Source organism: Magnolia sinica, chromosome 19 (genome assembly GCF_029962835.1).
Source record: "Magnolia sinica isolate HGM2019 chromosome 19, MsV1, whole genome shotgun sequence".
Classification (NCBI taxonomy): Eukaryota; Viridiplantae; Streptophyta; class Magnoliopsida; order Magnoliales; family Magnoliaceae; genus Magnolia; species Magnolia sinica.
The window spans coordinates 17,316,631-17,338,467 of NC_080591.1; the positions used below are offsets into that span (position 1 = coordinate 17,316,631).

The following is a 21,837-nucleotide window of genomic DNA, read 5'->3' on the forward strand; positions in this document are numbered from 1 at the left end:
ACCTACATTTCCTCTTCTTGTGCAGGTAGTTCAGTACTACCAGAAGTATTATGACCTCTTCGATTCATATTATACCAGTGTACGGTAAATATTTATGACAACTTAGCAATTTTTAGACTCATGAGGCGTGCCAAAAATTGTTTTCTTATTTTGTTTTTAGTCACGTGTGGTGTGTAGGTGTGCCAAAACCGATTGTGTGGCTTGATTCAAACCGAACAACTTTGACCCCAATTGCCAAGATAGGCAGATACGTCGAATGCGATCGTATATGACCGAGACCTGAGAAGATTGGTCACCTATTTAGCCACTCGTACAAGATTGTTATGAGAATGATCAGACGATTATCAGAGGATGGGGTTCTTCCTCTGAAGATGGGTTACACTTTGCCTTCCGTATGAAAGTGTTTTTGGTATACCAGGTAATTAGAAACAATTGCATAGAAAAAAGAATACTCACAATTGACTGTGGGACAGGACTGCAAGGAGCCTTCCTAAATAAAGAACCGTTTCTACTTAAACAAAAATAGTCCAGCCTATGAGTGCAGACTCAGATCACATCAAAAGATTATTGCTAAAGATTATTGCTACTCTTAAGATACAACTAGAGCTATGATTAAAAAAATAAATAAATAAATAAGATACACTGATTGGTTTGTTTGGTTGATATGGGATAATTTGTTCTACTGATTTCTTTTTCTATTTATAAGTTTTTCCGTTATGTATGTACTCTACATCTATTTCTATTCTTCAACAGTTAAGGCAGTTGAATTGTTGTCACGTCAGTCTTTTAGATTCTTCCGCCTCCACCTCTTTATAATATTTTCATTATTCTTTTTCTCTCGAGCACTTTCTGTCCTTTAAGCTTCTCGGTCATGCCTCTTCATTAAATGACGTATACCATCAAGTTCAATGCCAATTGTGCTTCTGTAAAAATTGCTCCAAATATTTTTAAATATCTTTCCTTGTGTTATATTCCATTTTTGAGACAACATATGTCATTTTCTATTTGACTATTTTAGAAATGGCCAAAAATAAGGTACAACCTGCCTCATCGAGTATTAGACTACCCGGAACGAAAATGCCCGGCCCCTCCAAAGTTAAAAACCTTATCACCTTTATTCAAGTCACATCATTCACCCTCAGTGAGGACAATCACAGCCACAACAACAATAGAAACTGTTGAGGACAAAATCTGGACGGCTCTCCACTTTAACTCTCGAGGTCCGACCTGCTTCAACGTCTCAAGCCTGCACACTAACAAGCAAAGGAGACCCTGGCTAAGCCGGAGGACCCTCCGATGCCTAAGTCAGGTCAAGGGAATCTGGGTCTAAGTTGAAGAGCCAAGGGAGAGTGTAAGATATTGCGTACCTATAGCGGCGGGGTCTCATCGTATTTATACCTGATTGTCGGATGGTCTGGGTCTGTTAATCTCGGCACGATTCGCTCAATTAGGAGGATTTTCGGATAGTGGTGATATTGTACGCGATCCAAGGATCGTGTATTGTGTCATGCGCATCTGCGGGTGAAGTAACTGGTCACGTCCGCTTATGATAGTTTCCAAGTTTGGTGCATAATGCACTCACATTTCGCCCTGACCTCCGTTCGGGACATTTATAGAAAGATGAGGATGAGGACGAGCCCTCGGCTCGAACATCCTTCTTCAAAGGAAGATGAGGCTGAGGACGAGCCCTCGGCTCGGACATCCGAGGATGAGCCCTCGGCTAGGACATCCCTCTTCGAATGAAGATGAGGACGAGGATGAGGATGGGGCCTTGGTTTAGGTCATCGCTCATTGGTTGAAGCTTACCATACCCGACCCAGGGTTCGGCTCGGATGTCGCTCTCTTTAGCAGTGTTCGTCATTTCGAATATTCTCGCGTCTGATTGGACCCTCGGAACTATAAGGGGCTCAGATCTTTCCATAACAGAAGTCCCTTACTCTTCGAGGTTGACTACGGACTCGGAGAGTAATCACATAAAAGATCAACCGTCTCATCTACTGAACCTTCCATGCATGCCGATATTATTATGGTCCCAGCATTCGAAGCGCTGCCCCCTCAGGATTTCGCGCTTGTGGGTTGTTCTTTAGCGGACACGCGACGATGGCTATGATTCTGAATAATAGCTGAGCCTATGATAAGTTGCCACGTGTGCCCGGGGAAGCGTCCAGGTGATGCTTCCCCTGCTCGGGCGCCGTTTGGCATACCGTAGCGCGTTGTTCGATGTAAGAAACGTACCATCTGACAGGGACCGAGCCAGTAGCGAATGACCACGTGTGTTCTGGAGTCGGCTCGCGACGATTCGGCTGCAGCTATCATTATTCTCCTTTAATGCAAAGATTCAATATGGCCTATGTAAACTCCCTTCGGAACCATTCTCCCCACTTGTATTTTAAATTTGAGTGCATACCAAAGGAGGCGATTTCCGGTGAGGGTGATTCTGATTGATTTGAAGTTTCTGATAAGCGATTCTGACCAACCAAGCATTTCTGACAAAAGCGATTCCCGGCGATTTTCCGGTGAGTCTCTTTTAGCGTTCCTTTTTCTTCTCTTCAAAATGTCGTCCGATCTGGAGACCGTTCAGGATTATGATGATGACTCCGAGCCGGGGAGTTCTGATAACAAGAGAGGGACCTCTGAAGGCCCCTTTGAGGCTGTACACCTATTCCCCCCGCCTCGAAGACAGGAGGGGGCCCGGACTCATCGGGCCGACAAGAAGAAAGCAGCTCAAGCCCCTCGGACCACAACCACTGAGGTTGCCGAGATGCCTGTGAGTAGACGGGCCTTGAAGGTAGTCCTAGGAGGCTCTGTGCTATCGGAGTCTCAAATGGGGTAGATCCGTTCAAAGTTTCAGATCCCAAACTCCGTTCAGATAAGGGCCCAAGAGCCCCTCGACATCACTAGCGTGCCTGCTGAGGGAGAAGTAGCCATTTTTCTTTATACGCTACAATGTGGGCTCCGTCTCCCTTTACATCCCTTCGTCTGAGTCATAACATCCTACCTCGGACTAGCTCCCAGGCAATTCACCTTTAACACCTGGAGGGTGTAAATTTCTTCCTTCATCATCTGGTGCCAAGTTGGGAATTCGGAGCTGACACCAGAGGAGTTGATAAGCATGTACCTCGTCAAACATGACAGCCAAGAACCATGGTACTACTTTGCTACCTAAGGTAGCAAAGGGTCGGGGCTGGTGATGAATCTTTCGTCTTCCAACAAGGACTGGAAGAACAAGTGGTTCTGGGCTGCAGGCGAATGAGAGGTGCCAGCGAAGGAGCTTGGAACTCTGACAACTCGGGTCCCCACCCAATTTTCAAAACCAGGTCGGACTTTAAGTATTTTCTCCCCTTTACTTTTTCCTCTTTTTTTTACTCCAATCGGACTGAAGCTCTCTTTAACCTTGTAGATTTTTCTAAGGGCACGCTACTCCTCAACTCAGACTAGAAGAACCGCTTTGCTAAGGCTAGGACGCGATCGGGAGAGCTTCGCTCCTGGTCGGACTTGATCACAGCCACCAACCTTCATTAATCCGAGCTTTGCAAGTCCCAACCTCTCCTAACATCTTTCAGTAAGCCCTCTTCTGTTTCCTTAAGAGAGATCAAACTTACTAATTTAGTTGTTGAGTTGTTATTCTCTGCGCAGGCATGGCCGAGACATCTGGATCTCGGAAAAGGAAAGCCGCCCCGACGGCAGAAGAAATGTTGAGGGCCAAGTCCCGGATGAAGACCACCATTCGGAGGAGGCGGACCGCTCCCCACGGGGAGGGCCCCTCTGGCCCAGTTTCTATTTTTGCACCTCCGGGTGCAACTTCAATTTTCGTTGTGGCAGCTCCAGCTGTGGTGCCCGCCGAGACCCGGGTCTCGGCAACCATTATTCTGACTCCAGTAACCATAGCTCCTTCCCCAATAACCATAACTCCTTCCCTTCCGCCCACCGTCGTTCCCCCCACCGAGGAGGCTCGTCCTTCAGCCCCCTACATAGTTGTCCCTTCATCATCTGAGCGAGAGGAGACCGTTCGGATGGCTGACGCCATGATCATCCCTCCCGAGGCCGAAGATAATCTCGTAGCCGAGGCTTAGGCCTCGGCTGGCAGCAGGACTGGGGCCGTGGAGGTTGCAGGCTCGGCCCATAGAGGGACGAGCAGAGGGAGGTTCGAGCCAGGATACCACATGTCCTGCCTAGCTCACTAGGCATCCAAACATGTCCTAAAGGAGGAGATCGCCAACCTTCTCACCAAGTCGAATGATTCTTTTCTAAACGACCTGGCTGTTGTCTTCTATAAGGTATTTCCTGCTTGTTTATTTCTCAACTTCTATATATTTTTTGCATTCATTCTCATTTTCCTGTTTTCATTCAGTCCGTTTCGAGACTCCTCTTAGCTTGGGAAAGGGTGCGGGAGCGTCGGAAGATCGACGCTAAGGTGGAAACCCTCAAGACCGAAGCAGAGATCTTGCGGGATGAAGCTACTTTTCTTCGACTTGAGCAGGGCGAGCTGCGCCGACAACTTAAGGATAAGAAGGCTAAAGAGCTCCAGTTGCAGGGGGTCGTGAATGATCTCGAGGCCCGATGCGGTGAGGTGGCGGCTGAGCTGACACGAGCTAGGGCTCATGTGGATTCGTTGGCCAAGGAGATTACCCGACTGGGCGAAGTCCTAGAGCGGACTAGAGCCGAGGCGGTAGAAGAACGGAGCCGAGCCGTCTCCCAAGCAATGGAAGCTTAGTGGGCTGAAGATGAGGCCTCCCTGGCTGGGGTGGTGACCGCTGCGATAGACGCCTTTAAGGCTTCAAAGGAAAGGGACACCGAAGCCACAAAGTTTTACAACTGTGGTTTCGATGCTTGTATTAAGACGGTCCAGGATTTGTATCCGGACCTCAACCTCGAACCTTTGTTATCCGAAGACACCGAAGAGGTGCCACTAAGGATGTCCACCTGAATCAAGCTCCCGACTCCCAAGCTCCTCTGACCATATAGTCTTTAATATTTCTTCCGTAGTTGACTTGAAACCTTTTTTTGTGTATGGATTTTATTTTTTGACCATTCCAAGAGGGCATGTGGATGATGATTTTTACTTTTATACATATTAATCCGTAGTTAATTTTTGGATGTTGACTACTGATTGTTGATTGCAAAACTAATTCGTTAACAAGTCGGTTTATTTCAGGGCATGGCCGAGCCGACCCTTCGGCGGGTCAGCCCCTTCCAATACCATCTCAAAGAACATCTAAGCCTTTATGGCCTGATCATTGTTGAGTCCGAACCCCTAGGGGATCGACTCGTCCCACGATTGGTGAGAAACCTCCGCTCATCCGTTAGTTGGGCGATGAGCCGACTCCTCTGTTGGGGAGTGGGTCATCTTTTGGTTTTTCCCCTGACTTAAGAGGGGATGCCTTGTCGAGTTTTCATGGGATTACGCTCTAACCCCTTCTTTAAGGGATCAGCTCGTTCAATCCGCCTCTTCATATGAGAGGCAATTTTTCCTTAGTAAATAATCTGATTATGTAGAGAGGAAACAGTGAATTTCATTGGGAGCCTTAAAAGTTAGTCGTTCGGAGGCGTACACTTATTGAGAGCCTTAAAGGCTATTTCATTATGGGTAGTAAGACCTTTAAGTGCTCGGCATTCCAGGGATGGGGGAGTTGGCGGCCCTAGAGGTCTTCTAAGTGATAGGAGCCCGATATTCAATCGAACCACACGGTACAGCCCTTCCCAGTTAGGCCCGAGCACCCCTGCCCCCGGCTCAGCGGTGTTCTGGAAGACCCGGCAAAGGACTAAGTCCCCTGGGCGAAACTGCCTGACCTTGACTTTAGAATTGTAGAATCGCGTCACTTGCTGATGTCGAGCGGCGACTCGGAGCCTTGAGATGTCTGTGACTTCTTCAAGCAGATCCAGGTTAGCTGCAATCTGCTTGGAGTTTTGGTTCTCTTGGTAATTTTTTACCCAAGCAGTAGGGAGGCCAATTTCAACTGATACCATTGCTTCCGAGCCGTAGGAGAGTGAGATGGGGTTTCCCCAGTTGAGGACTGAGCTGTGGTCCTGTAGGCCCAGAGGATGAATGGGAGCTCCTCGGCCCAATTGCCTTTAGCTTTCTGTAACACCCCGACTTTTCAAGACCAGAGTATATGACCCATGTCCCCAAAACCCGAGTGTTAGCTTTAAAGGATGGTCAAATTTGAGTGTATATTTTTTTAACTATCATCAGAGTAAGCAAATGAGCGTAGTGTGGACAAATCGACATAAAGGAAAAATTCATTATCATTCAAATTTACAAGAAGCTGCCCATAATGACTTATACAAACCAATATCTCTGAATTTAATAAGTACAAGATTTATAAGAATTTAATACATGAAGAATAGCAGAAAGCATATAAATATAAGCCACAAGATCACGCAGCTTCTCCAGGTAAATACAACCATGCATCCCTGGCAATCGTACCCTGCTCCTCATCAAGTCTGAACATATATATCACTAAAGCCACCTGTACTACCTGTACTGTTATATATTTGATGGATGAGTGGCCAACTCAGTGTGAATTTTTCTCAAGATTACACACCGCCGCATTAGGTAAGAAATAGTATAAAACATCCAGACAACCAAAACAGAGTAAATGCAGTCTTATTAGGTGCATGGATGCATGAATGCAATTATCAACCCGGGTAAATCATCCGGACGGTCGGTGCCCCAAGAAAAACATTCAGACAGGCAATGGGGTCGTCACCCAAGGATGTGACTGGTCATCAGCACAACACCCGTAATCATATGAGCATGAGTGATCCAAGTCATCATCATGAATCGATCAGCTGGCATTAGCACAACACGCGGCGTAATCATATGGGCATAATGATCCAAGCCATCGTAATATGCCATACATGCATGATTAGCCAAGTCATTATTAGTCCATTTACAACCAGCCAATTTAGATAGGCTCAAAGGTCACTACGGGGAGCACATGGCCTAGCGTAGGCCGACAGCTCGGGCATATTGTCCCATTACCACCATCCTCGGCTCATGATGCTACCATCTTAGGATGTTTAATGGAAACCCGTCGACTAGTGGCTAATCATATTACAGTATATGGGACTTACCATCGCATAGTTGCATGGTATAAAACATCGAACCCATATAGGAAAAATACCATAACAAAGATACATAGGGCGATATCAAAGAAGCCACATAGAACAATTATCAAAATAGGCCTCATAGGGCGAGTATCAAAACCATGCAATAAAAGACCAACCTTGAAAACTATTGGACACAACAACCCTGGATGGTAGGCCCACATTAATGATCCATTTAGACCACCACTCAATAACCACTAAGTCGAAGGTCCATTTTAATCACAACCAGTCGGGTTACATCCCAAGTATGGGTGTACATTTCTAGGTGAGGGTTTCCCACTAATGTATCAGTTTAAAGTCCATAAGTAATACACAAATAATCCAAAAGCATGAACAAATATACAGGATGAACATTAAGCAGGTAATATAGCAATTCAATTTTCACCAGCTAACACATGTGATTATAAGAGAGAGATACTAATTATAATTTTTTATAAAAACTATAACTTAAGCTAATGAGAAGATGGAAATCTCAAGGGGAAGAATTATCACCTTATACTTTGAATCGCGTTCTAGTATCGTTAAGTAATTGCACCCTTAGAATCGTATCCTACCACAAATCATGAACTTGTATAATTAGGTCCAAGTTCTAATCACTACCTAGGGTTTGGATTTCTTTTAGGGTTTTAATATAGAATTAGGGCTTCATCCTAGGGTTTTAGCTCTAGGAGTCGAACTAGGGTGTAGGTGTAGCTTAAACACAATGTAATAATATGGTTAGTTACAGTTTTAACGTTAATGACATGACTAATATTTGTGACCATGGTAATACTAAGTATTACAATGTAACAGTGTAATTTATTTTTAATGATAATATTCTTAGGTGATGGATACTACACTAACATCGTTAATGGTAACTTGCTTATAATGACTAGCATTAGCGCAAACAGTGTGTTGATGTAGAGCTAGGTTTTCGTCCTAGAGTTTAGCCTTAGACTTAGGTTCTAGGATCTACATTGTAGTTGGCGTACAATAAATTACAATGTTAATTTAATGATTAGAAAAAAGATTATTAACCTTAATGTTATAATTAATGTTAGCTAACATGGTGATAATAATCATTATGATAATAATAAATACTATAATCTGTTATTAAGGCGACACCTATTATAGTACTACATCAATTGATTTACTTTAGGAGGGAAGGTTGACTTATATCTTAGTTGAGATTAGGAAATCTATTAACCAACTACACTACAAACTGGAATTTCAATGAGAGGTAGAAGGACGCACCTAGTCGACTCGGTTGAGTCGACTCGGATAGGTCGAGTTAACTCAGCTCAAGTCTTTTCCCTTTTTCTTTCTTCTTCTCCTTTCGTTCTTCCTTTGTTTTCTTTCTTTTCTTTCTTCCCTAGGATGAACTAGACCATTTCAGGCCCAGCTCAGTTTGGGTTTGATAGCGTGTGCAGCGCCCCCACTCTCTTCTTCTTCTCTTTCTTCTCTTTCTTCTCTTTTCTTCCTTCTCCTTTTTTTTTTTCTCTTCTTCCTATTTCTCTCCCTCTCTCCTTCCATATGCTGGAAATGCCTAGTAAGGCTTGAACTAGACTCCCATCAAGCTGAGTCCAGATGGACTTGGTTTTGCTAGTCAAGGACTCAGTTCAGGTCGTAACCATGACTCGGTCTGACTCGGCCCAAAGTCGAGCTCGGTTGAGCTGCTGCCGCACAGTGCAGCCATCGTTTTTCTCTTTCTTTCTCTACTCCCTATCTCCTCCTGCTGTTGGAAGCACCCAGCATAGCGTTTGAGTTTGGACAGATCGGTCTAACCCAGCGGGGTGCAACAGTCGCACCTCTCTCTCTCTACCACATTCCTTTTCTTTCTTTCTTCTTATGTTTTCTTTCTCTCTTTCTTTTCCAGTCAGAAATGTCCCATTGAGGACGCCAGTCTGGACGGACTCGACTCGGTTAAAGTTACTGGGTGCGGTGGATCGGCGAGGAAGAAGGTGTCGCCATTAATGACGGATCTCAAATGGAGGCTCCCTCCTCTAATCTGTCAACATGGGAGGATTCTTGGGGGTGTGGTGGGGCATGTAGATGAAGAGTTTCGAAGCTTTGCAAAGGTTTTCTCGATGGGTTCGCATGGAGAAGGTGGCAGACGGTTTTTCTCGTTTTGTAGCAAGAACGCGAGAAAGGTCTGTTTGCCACACGATCCACTCACCTTATATCCTGCCCTAGATGCTCTCAGGGCCGTCGGATCGTCAATGGGCATCCCAGATTTATCCTGGTATAAACTGGCTACCAAACAGTGGGTGGGAACCAAAACCATCCCTGGTTTTGCAAGGAACGCCCTAAGCAAATGGATGGCTGAGATTTTCCCAGAAAAATGGTTGGGATATGCTGACTTAAAGGGCTGGGATTGGAGAGGGGAGATAACACACGGATTGCCCTCGTGCAAGGAGGATAGTTGCCATTTTCGAAAAAATGGTTTTGTAGGGCCGTTTTGCAGCGAGGTTTGTGTGTCCATAAATGCATGAAAGTCTGATGTGAAACTTGTGTTTTGGTCTCACGCGCGTCTTCTATCAGATGGACGGTTTGGATCATCAAGGTGGGGACCATATGGTGGGCCGCAGTGCGTTGCAAACAGACGTCGTCCGCTACTCTCAAAAACGCAGAGAGAGAGAGAGAGAGATTCTCTCTTCATATAGAAGGGTCGGGTCTGCCCGGTTTGACTGGGCTACCAGGACCAGTGCACTATCGGTGCACACGCACTGTGCACCCACGGGATCAGTGGTGGGGTCCATTGTGATGATGTTGAGAAATCCAATCCACCCATTCATCTTAGAAGGTCCTATTCAGGGCCTCTTGGCCAAAATCAGGCGGATCCAAGGCTCAAGTGGGCCCCATGGCTTGATTTGGGTTACATTGGTGGATTACCGCTAATCTAATGGTCGGATCGGCTCGAAACTAAACGTCAATGGTTAAAAGGGTTTAAGGGTCCATTTAAGGCTTTCCTCCTGCATTATTAACTAATACTAATATTAATATGGATTTACATGTAATTAACATAATTAAAATTCATACATAGATATAAATATAATTTCTAATATTAACATGCTACTAATCACATATTTATTAATATATAATCCTCAATATACAATATCAGATTACACATATGTATGGATTGAAAATTGTATAATATCTCTTTTAAAATCACCTTATTAAATAATATACCATCTTATAAAATATCTCATAATTTTTGTACAAAATATTTAATACTAAGTTGATATTTATAATTTAATTATACATTATAAAATTACCATCCATCATGCTTAGTTAATATAATATTATTTCCATAATATTTTATGTACATTAAATATATAGGTGCAGGCTGTTTTTCAACGGTCAGATTTAAATTAACTAGGATGAACATAAGTGTTTACTTAGGCCTGACCTGTATTTATGCTAAGTTTGGTTATACGGTAATACCCAAGTACTGGAATGCACGGGGTGTTACACTTTCTCCAACTTTGTTTTAAGGTGGTGTTTGATAACTTTATTAACTGCCTCCACCTGTCCATTGGACTGGTGTTGCCGAGGAGAGGAATACGCATTGTGATACCGAGCTCTTGACACATGCCTCAGAACTTGTCATTATCAAACTGGCGGCCATTGTCTGACACGATGGTGTGCGGGATCCCAAACCGACATATGATGTTTTTCCAGACGAAGTTAATCACTTTCTGTTCTGTGATCTTCGCAACCGGCTCAGCCTCAGCCCATTTGGTGAAGTAGTCGATTGCAACGATGGCAAACTTGACCTGCCCCTTCCCTGTGGGCAAGGGGCTGATGATATCGATCCCCCATTGAGCGAATGGCCACGGGCGGCTCATGGGAGTAATTTCCTCTGCTAGCTGCCTCAGCATGGCTGAGTAACGTTGGCATTTATCACATTTTTGAATGTAGTCTTTCGAATCCTGCTTGAAGGTCGACCAAAAGTATCCTTGCCGAAGTATTTTTAGGGCCAGGGCTCGGCTGCCGGAATGGTTTCCGCAGATTCCTTCGTGAATCTCCCGAATAATATAATCCGCTTCGTCGGGTCAGAGGCATCTAAGGTAGGGTTGAGAATGCCCTTTCTTATATAGGATACTGTCGAGGACGGCGTACCGTGCGGCTCGGACTCTCAGGCGCCTGGCTTCTAGTTTATCCGAGGGGATCTCACCAGATGTGAGATAGTTGAAAATTGGGTCCATCTAGCTCGAAGTAGCTTGTACTGGATTGACTGCTTTCTTTTCTGCCTGGTCGATGCTCGAATGTTCTATGAATTCGACAGGAACGATCCGCAGGATCCTCCCTTCTGAGGCTGAAGCCAGTTTTGCCAAGGCGTCGGCCCACGAATTTTTTACTTTGGGGATTTGGTGGATCATATAGTTCCAGAATCTTTCAATTAACTTTCTTGCCTCGTCTAGATAAGCGATTATTCTCATCTTCGTAGCTTTGTACTTGATGGAGATATGACTTACTACCAGCTGGGAGTCACATCGGACCTGGAGAGTCTGGACACCCAGACTCGCTGCCAATCTGAGTCCAGCCAGTAAAGCCTCATACTCTGCCTCATTATTTGAGGCTTTGAAGCCGAGTCGGATCGCATATTAGATGGACGTGGAATCAGATGCGATCAGGACGATTCCACCTCCGGCTCCGGCTCGCTTAGCATTGGATGATCCATCTACATAGAGGATCCATCCGGTTTCCAATACAGTCCTTGGGTTGGATGGAGGATTGGGTGGAATAGTCTCGCTTTCGGCGCTGACCTCTCCTGTACTCGGAGTGGTGAATTTGGTAATGAAGTCGGCTACAGCTTGGCCCTTAATTGCTGTCTTCGGACGAAACTGAATGTCGAACTCTCCGAGTTTGATGGCCCACCTGGTTAGCAGACCTGAAACTTCAGGCCTCTGGAGAACTTGTTTGAGAGGGGAGTCGGTCAACACAACAACCAAATGGGCTTGGAAGTACGGACGTAACCTCCGATCTGAAACAACGAGGCTGAGCACTAGCTTCTCCAGGGGCAGATATCTTATCTCTGCAGGTACTATAGCCTTGCTCACTAGTATAGAAGGTGTTGCTTGCCTTCGACCTCTCTGATCAGGGCTGAGCTAACAGCCGAGGCCGAGACTGCAAGGTACGGGAACAGGGGCTCGCCTTCTTCGAGCTTGGACAGCAGGGGGTGAGCCCAGATACTGCTTCAATTGCTGGAAGGCTTGTTTACATTCTGACGTTCATTCTGTCTTCTTATAACTCTTTAACTATTGGAATAAGGGGAGGCATTTATCTGTTGCTCTGGATATGAAACATCCGAGTGCCGTGACTCGCCCCGTGAGACATTGTATTTCTTTGACAGTTCGAGGCGAACTCATGTCAAGGAGTGTTTGAATTTTGTCAAGATTCGCTTCAATGCCTCTCTGGCTGACCTAAAACTCGAGGAATTTTTCTAAGCCGACCCCGAAAGCGCACTTTACGGGATTCAGCTTCATCTGGTATTCTCGGAGGACGGTGAACGTTTCTCCAAGATCCGTCAGGTGATCGGATGCCTTAATACTTTTCAACAGCATGTCGTCGACATACACTTCCATAGTACGTCCGATCTGTTTGAAGAAAATCTGATTTACTAGTCTTTGATATGTGGCCCCAGTATTTTTCGGGCCAAATGGCATGACCCGGTAACAGTAGAGTCCCTTGTTCGTAATAAAGGTAGTCTTCTTCCTGTCTGGGAGATACATCGCGATCTGGTTATACCCCGAGTAGGCATCCAGGAGGAGAGTAATTCGTGACCTGCCGTACTATCCACTAGCTGGTCAATCTGAGCTAATGGGAAGCTATCCTTCGGGCAGGCCTTATTCAGATCCGAGTAGTCAACACAGACCCGCAATTTTTCATTGGCTTTTTTAACAAGTACCACGTTTACAATTCAGTCGGGGTAATATACCTCCTCTATGAAACTAGTGTCGAACAAGATGGAGACCTCGTCGGCAATGGCCTCATACCGCTCAGCAACGAATGGTCTTCTCTTTTGCTTTACCAGTTTGTGGTCTAGGTCCACGTTCAATATATGGACTAAGACATTAGGAGAGATCCCCGGCATGTCCGCGTGTGACCATGCAAAGACGTCCCTGTGTTGTCGTAGGAAAGTTAGCATTTCGGACTATTGTTCGGAACTTAGTGACGTTCCAAGCTGGACGGTCTTGTTCAGGTCTGCCTCATCAAGGGGCACTTTCTCCAGGTCTTCTACAGATGAGATCCCTGCGGGTCCTCGAGGATCCAAAACATTGATGGCAAGCGTTTGCTTCACGGATTCCTTTTTTACTGCAATTGCGTAACATCTCTGAGCCTCGCGTTGGTCGTCTCGGAGGTAGCCTATTCCGCCCTCGGCTGGGAACTTCATCATTAGGTAATAGGTGGAGACGACCGCCCTCATTGCATTGAGAGAGGGTCTGCCCAGGATGACATTGTGTACAGATGGTACATTAATAACAAGGAAGTCTACCATAAGGGTGACTTAATGTTGCCCTTCTCCCATAGTTATCGAGAGGGAGATGGCTCTCTCGGAGATCACTCTTTCTCCGGCAAAGCCGTATAGAGGGGTCTTCATAGGTCGGAGGTGTGATCGTGGAATCCCCATTCTCTCGAAAGCCTCGGAGTAAACCACGTCGGCTGAGCTGCCGGTGTTGATCAGAATACGGTACACCTTATGATTAGCTATGGTCATGGTAACCACCAGAGCATCATCGTGTGGATGCTGGATTCCTCGGGCATCATCCTCGGTGAATGTCAGGCTACACGGGCTGACCCGAAGTTCCTTGCTAGGCTGCTTGGTCAGGTGGACGTAATGTTCCTAATCAGGCTTCCGAGAGTGGGCTTTCCGAGCCCTATTCGAATCTCCCTCATCGGATGAACCCCCAAAAATGGTGTGGATTTCAGCTGGCTCTTCCGGGGGGTTATTCTGCTGCTCCCGCGCTTCTTTTTGAGCAGTTTTTCCTTCTTTGGTGTATCGGCGTAGATGTCCCTTTCGAATAAGGGTCTTAATCTCACCTTTGAGATCTACATAGTCAATCGTGTTATGGCCGTGATCTCGGTTAAAGCGGCAGTACTTACGCTTGTCTTGATGATCCGGGTCGGCCCTCACAAAACGGGCCAATTCAGCAGCTTTTCTCCTCGGATGTCTAATAGAATTTGCTCAATGGATGTGTTAAGGGGGGTGTAGGAGCGAAACTTTTCCTCCAGCCTTCTACTTGGGCGACGATTGCGAGGGGCGCGGTCATCAGGCCATTTGTTGGACAGCTGGGATTCCTCATTCCTAAGCCTCTTCCCTTTACCATTCGACTTTGTCACTTGAACATTTTTGCGGGCATTGGAGAATTCTTCGGCGTTAGTGTATTTCTGAGCTCTGACAAAGAGTTCTGCTAACGTCTTTGGTGGGTTCTTTCTAATGGAGAAGGTGAATTTTCATTCTTTTAGGCTGCTGAGCACGACTGCGAGTGTCATCTTGTCGTCGTAATCTTTTATTAACAGTGCTTTCTCATTAAAGCGAGCGATGTAATCTTTCAATGACTCCTTCAGCTCTTGCTTGATAGCAAATAGGTGAGTGTTGGGCTTTCGACTTCTCTTACCACTTATGAATTGGGTAAGGAATAGCCAACTCAACTTTGTGAAGGAACTAATGGAATTTGGCTTGAGCTGCCGATGCCAACTCCAAGCGGAGCCCGTGAGCGTGATTGAGAATCCTCGGTACATCATGACATCCGTCGCCGTCTGTATCTGCATCCATGAACGATAGGCTTCCACATGCTCGGACGGGTCTCTGTACCCAGAGTATTGGATGAAGGAGGTATCCGAAACTTCTGAGGCATCACCTCATTCATGATTTTCGAGGTGAAGGGAGGCTCAGTCTCTTCCATCATTGCCTGAACAGCGGTGGGAACTGACGTCGGCTGTTGTTTCTTTTCTAAAGCTAGGAATTTGTCGTTGAGCTCTGCGAACCGTTTCTCCCAAGGGTCCTTGTTTTTCGCTACGATTTCTTGGGTGTTTTCTATTTCTGGAGTCCTCCTTCCCCTCCTCCGTTCTAGCCGATGACGGAGATCCATTGTTGTCAGGGCCGAAGTGACCGAAGCATTGGTCGGAGCTCGAGTGGCTGTGCTCCGAGCCGAGACTCGGATTTGGGTCGGAGGAGGATTCTGACTCGAAATCGGTATCTAGGGGTGTTAAGGCACCTTGGGCCTCATACTCCTCGGCGTGGAGTGAGCTTTCATGACAAGACCGATTGACTCGAGAACAGGGTTTTCTTGAGTCGGGCGTGGTTGTGTCTCTTGTTGTTGCTTCATCCGGTTTACTTCATCATGCGGGGCCTGTATTTCGTTCTGCACAGCTCGATACTTACTTGCCCGATTGCGAGAACGCTGAGAAGGCCCCGGGGCTAATTCGGCATGAAGTAGTGAGGAGGAGCTAGTCTGCTCATTTGATTCTGGTTCTGCAACTACTACTTTCTTCTTTCCTCTAGCCATTATGCTCGAGAATAGGAACCTGACATTTTGTATCAGATTCCTACAGACGGTGCCAAAAATGTTGAGGACAAAATCTGGACGGCTCTCCACTTTAACTCTCAAGGTCTGACCCACTTGAACGTCTCGAGCCTGTACATTAACAAGCAAAGGAGACCCTGGCTAAGCCGGGGGACCCTCCGATGCCTAAGTTAAGTCAAGGGAATCTGGGTCTAAGTTGAGGAGCCAAGGGAGAGTGTAAGATATTGTGTACCTATAGCGGTGGGGTCTCATCGTATTTATACCTGATTGTCGGATGGTCAGGGTCCATTAATCTCGGCACGATTCGCTCAATCAGGAGGGTTTTCGGATCGTGGAGATATTGTACACGATCCAAGGATCGTGTATTGTGCATGCGCATCTGCGGGCGAAGTAACCGATTATGTCCGCTTATGGTAGGTTCCAAGTTTAGTGCATAATGCACTCACATTTCGCCCTGACCTTCGTTCGGGACATTTATAGAAAGATGAGGATGAAGACGAGCCCTCGGCTCGAACATCCTTCTTCAGAGGAAGATGAGGCTGAGGACGAGCCCTCGGCCCAGACATCCTTCTTCGAATGAAGATGAAGACGAGGACGAGGATAGGGCCTTGGTTTAGGTCATCGCTCATTGGTTGAAGCTTACCATACCCGACCCAGGGTTTGGTTCAGACGTCGCTTTCTTTGGCAGTATTCGTCATTTCGAATATTCTCGCGTCTGATTGGACTAAGAAGATGCTGATCCTCAGAACTATAAGGGGCTCAAATCTTCCTATAACAGAAACCATGAAATATATCCCACACTCCTCAAAAAACAAACTAAGTGCAACATCTAAACTATTTACAAACCATATCCACATAGAGGCATGATGAGTGAGATGATGACATTTGCAAAATAGCATTTTATAAACTTATTAAAGAAGCATAAGAATATAGAGCAAGGTTATACTTACTATACATAAACAATGATCCAACAAAGTGTGTCACGAAAGAATGATGGAATGTTGAAGCCCCTTTAGCATTTAGGATACCACGCATACTTGCATTGCACACTAAAGGTCCGGCCCTTAGTCCTATAAAAAAAAATCCCTTTTCAAGACAAAGCGTCCTTATTATATCAACGGTTCTGAATAGCAATGAGACATCCAAGAGAATCATATCCTAAGATCCCTAGATTAGTATTAAACAAAGTACTTAAATATGATAATCGAATCCCTACTTTTCGTCAATCATGAACACTTGTCATTATAAATAGGGAAATGATTCTATGCGGTCAATTCCCATGAGGTCGAGTTGTGTGGGGTCCACCATGGTTTTTTGCAAACATCAACACCATGCATTTCATGGGTCCCTTTTATATTATGGGATATCCCAAAAATGAGCCGTATAAAAAACTCAGGTGGGCCATACCATCTAAAATCATAAGAAGACATGCCTAAAACATATAAAAGCACTTGGTGGAGCTCACCTGAAATTTGGATATGTCTGAAATTTGATCTGACCCCTCATAAAAGTGGGACACACATAATGGATGGGCTGGATTTGTGAACCACATCTAGGTGAGCCCAACAACTAATTAGGAATGTTTTAATGGAAGGTAACCCCTCTCATTTGTTATATGTGCTGTGGCCCAACCAAGTCGTGAATTAACTTGATTTTTAAGACAAAGGCCCATCATAGAATACTGCGTCTTTCTGATGGGGTAATGTTAGACAAGCATCACTGTGGGCCCACACTGCTCGACCTTCCCATGAGGTCGACCGTATAGAACCATTTTAAATGTCATAAGATAACAAAGTCTTTGAGAAACCTCCAACTCTCTTCATAATATCTATAAAAGAAATCATAATGAGATGATCTTTAATTTTCATGGGCACGACCAATCAAATTACTAATACAATATAATCTCAGGCTACTATGACTCTTTTTTTTTTTTTTTTTTGGGGGTTAGCATGTTAGTACACACTCCATGTTAGCCACCCCCGCTGAGGATCGATACCAAGACCTCAAGTGTTAAAACGAGGTTTCTCTACTCAGTCGGCCAGTTGAGCTATGGATCTGGGTGTATGGAACGGTTGCGATCGTCCAATCGGAATTGAGATTCGGGCTATGGCCATCAAAAGGTGAAGTCCATGGTTTGAAAATCGATGAGGAGTTTTATCGAACTTTTGGTGGTCGAGATGCCTCAGCGATTGTTTCATCCATAGCACCCGAAAAGTGTAATTGTAAAACCAAAAAAAAAAAAAAAAAAAACAAATAAAGGCACGAAAAGCCAGATACGAGGATGGATGGATGGAATCCTCTCCTTCCCCTTTCAGGAGGCCGCATGCGCTTCCTGGGCCCCACCACAACCTTCTCTCCACTGCTTTTCTTTTGTCTCCTAACGCCCGTCCCAATTTTTTAACAGGCAAAAAAGCGATTCGCGCGCAGGATATATTCAAGAGTTGCAGGCATATGTTCTGATGTCGCAAACGCGTGTAAGATCCGAGACATCGATCATGGAGTGTCCACCGTAATAATTCATGGGGTCCACTAATTGGTAAGGTCACACTTCGTTGGGGAAAATCAACGGCTATAAAAATATCATTGTTGGTCAATGCAGGGCCTGTTTAACGAGTGATGTCTTGATTTTCAGGTCAGAGCATTCTTAGGGTGGGCCCCATGTAAAGATCTGCACCGATCTTTACACGAATCCCTCGTCGGCACGTGCGCTGCGAGTTACCTTCTTAATTTCTCATCCCAATATCACCTCAGTATTTCTTTCTCTAATTTTCATGGTGTGGTTCTGTGTACCCAGTACGCACCGAGAGGCGGTGTACATCATTCGCCAAAGGAGTCGGATTCGGTAGTGACCCCTCGACTACCGAGGTCGGTACTGGTCGGTGCTGTGGGCCCCAAAATGATGTATTTGTTTAATCCATTCCGTCTATCCATTTTTTCAACTCAGTTTAGAGCATTATCCCAAAAACGAAGCGCATCGAAATCTCATGTTGATCACACAATAAAAAAAAATGGTAAGTGAACGCCCACCATTAAAATCTTCTCGGGGGCCATGAAAGTTTTGGATCAAGCTCATATTTGTATTTTTCCTCATTCATATCTCTAATATCTAATCAACGGGTTGGATGGCAAATAAATATTACCGCAGGCCTCGGGAAGCTTCTAATGTTGGGTGTTCAGTCACCACCTTTTCTTATGGTGTGGTCCACCTGAAATTTGGATATGCCTCATGTTTTGGATCATGCATTAAGATGAGCTGGAAAATGGGATGGATGGCACGGATAAAACACATACATCATTGTGGGGCCCATAGAACCGTTTCTCAGTCCTAGAGGGATCACTACCGCAGCATTCGAGTCCATTCTCCAACCGTCCGTCGGTGGTTGGCGGGAGCTACCAACGCATCCAAAGTAGGATTTTGATTTTGCGCTGCATCCAATTCTAGAACAAGCGTTGAGATTTCCGCTCGGCATTCATGGACGGAGGAGATAGATGGTGTACAACAAACCCACGTGTACAGTACCCTGTACACACGGTCTTTTCCCATGATAAATAATAAAACGATATATAATGTATTAAATGTCGTACTTATGGATATTATTTAGGGGCTCGACTTTCAAAGCTGGAAGAACTGCTCCTGACGTCATCGCATTGGAACCAATTCCCGTGTGGGCCCCATCAGCCACGATCCGCGGAGTGTCGAATCATTGGGCGTGCAGCCTCCATTTTCTGTGAGATCATTTTTAAATAAAATGAAAAACCAACTAAAAACCTTCAAATAGCTTCATTTGTGTGGTCAGATATTCAGCGTGAAATCCACGCCGTAAAATCCGTACAAATGAAAGGGGACTTATTTGATACTCTGGCGGGGCTGATCTTGATACGTAGGCACCCAAAATTGTGAACGCTGCACGCTCTTGCTAAACTCGAATCGATTAAATTGTAGAACCTACATTCGAACCTCTGATTATATCATCAACACTCATTAAAAAATGACCGTTGGGTATATTTCATTTTTAACCGTTCATCCAATGTTGTCGTATCCGTTAGCTAGATGATCAATGATCTAAACATTCATTCACGGTACATGTGAGCTGGGATCATAATCCGGACTTTGATTTGAATTAAGTGAGCCCTGCGTGCCTGGGTATCATCCATGACACTGTGCCGGAGTATTATTTTATTTTTATTTTTTAAACCAGTGCGCCCTCACAAGTGCACTCACCTCACAGGTGGAAAATAAAAACATGGGTGAAAGATCGGAGCCATTCATTCGGCGGTCCTCACTGTCTCCATGCTATGTATTAAAAATGAGGTTGATGTAACAATCAGGTGGATCACACGAGCATATAGAATTTGGAGTAATTCGTAGTTTTTTTCTTAACCGTACGTTCCTTTTCTGGATGTTTAATCCCAGCAATCATTTTATTAGTCTGATTTCTAAGAATTTGTATCCATACAGTGGGGTTAGATTGATAAACGTAGTGGATCTTCCACACGTGGCTCTTGTTACCTCCCGTGTGCCATTGCACTTTGCATTCTGCATAAAATGCAGGGGGTTTATTTTAACTCTGGCTACATATGAGGCTTGATACGCACGAAACGGATTGGCTACTCCCCCTGCCACAAGCCAATGGCTGGTGGTCGGTGCTCTGTGGGCCCCGCAATGAATTATGTGTTTCATCAATGCCATCCATCTATTTTTCTAGATCATTTTATGGTATTACCAAAAATAATTGAGGTATATGCCAATCTCAAGTGGACCACATTATATGAAACAGTGTTGAATGAACGTCAACCATTAAAAACTTTTTGGGGCCCATAAAAGTATTGGATCAAGCTGATCTTTGTTTTTTCCCTTTATCTGTGTCTTTATGACCTAATAAACAGATTGGATTTCAAATAAACAGTACAGTGGGCCTTAGAAGGATTTAAATGATTGATATCCAATCACTATTGTTTTCCTGTGGTGTGGTCTACTGAGATTTATACCCCTCTCATTTTTGGCATAAAGCCTTAAAATCATCTTTAAAAATGGATGAACGGAATGGATGAAATACATACATCATGGTGGGGCCCACAGATCACCGACCACCAGCCACGGGGCTGGTGTCAGGGGGAGTAGCCAATCCATTCCCTGATACGCAGCACCTAGAAATGACTCTCGTGTCAGATATAAATCAAATCAGACCGAAAAAAATTGTTTCAGCCACTGTCGCTAAGATACCATCAGAAAAATCAGATTTTTTTAAAGAATCGTAAACGTTCATTCGTAGAAACTTATTCGCGGAAATAAAGGCCGTTGGATATTTCATATTTTAACCGTTGGATAAATCTCTATCAATCTGATAATCAGACAACAAAAAAAGCCTAATTTTTTGTCCATCTTAAACCTTAAACTAGTAATCCAAACACTGAACGGTTAAATTTGAATTAACTAGATGCCAAGTATGCAAAGTCTGAGTAATTTCGAAGTATATGCGTATCATCCATACGTTCTGCAGGAGTATCAAATAAAAGCAGGGGATTATTTGAGTCAGTAGCATTATCGAGCAGCGTCATTAAAGAGACTGCACGGCGCTGCGGGAATCTGAGATGGGCCCCACAAGCATGGCGTGAAAAGCGTGACGTGTGAGAAACTGCAGTAGGAGATTGGCTCACGCGACACCCATACCGGGATCGCGTCAGCAGAGGCAGCTGATTCTCAGCCGTGAGATCCACGAATCCAACGGCTGGAAACCCCGCGACCTGCCGACCACGTGGTGGGGCCCGGGGAACCTGATAATGAGACATGGACCTTTCACGAGCGCGGTGGGAAGATAACATCCACCAATGAAGTGCTGACACGTACGTGACACTTGCTCGATTAGTCTAATCGAAACGCCAAGTGGCGATGTGGCTAATCCCGCTAAATCCCTGCAGGGTGAAGGACAATCAACTACAGGCAGCCACGTGTTGCCAGACACGTGATGTTCTCTGCCTTGCTTTAAAGCCGGTTCACGCCGTGTCCGAATTAGCGGTAAGAAATGGCGGGGATGGTAGTGTACACCTCAGGAGCTTTATGTATCATGCTCCTCAACTCCTCATAAACTGATGGCCCACCAAAAAGAAAGATCGTTACTTATGCTAATGGTATACACCACGAACCCCAAAGCCATCATTCTTCTTCAGCTTGATCTTGGCCATTCAAAATGAGAATTGTGAAGCATCTTGCAATTAA

General features: G+C 45.1%; 1 protein-coding gene across 1 annotated transcript; it reads right to left on the reverse strand.

Moving 5' to 3' along the window:
• Window positions 1–13,936: 13,936 nt before the first annotated feature.
• Window positions 13,937–15,185, reverse strand: LOC131234535 (uncharacterized). Its single transcript, XM_058231476.1, has 4 exons — window positions 15,006–15,185; window positions 14,612–14,859; window positions 14,315–14,527; window positions 13,937–14,264 (listed from the first exon to the last, which is right to left on the reverse strand). The coding sequence occupies exons 1-4, from the start codon at window positions 15,183–15,185 to the stop codon at window positions 13,937–13,939; spliced, it is 969 nt and encodes a 322-aa protein (XP_058087459.1).
• Between the last annotated feature and the right edge of the window lie 6,652 nt (window positions 15,186–21,837).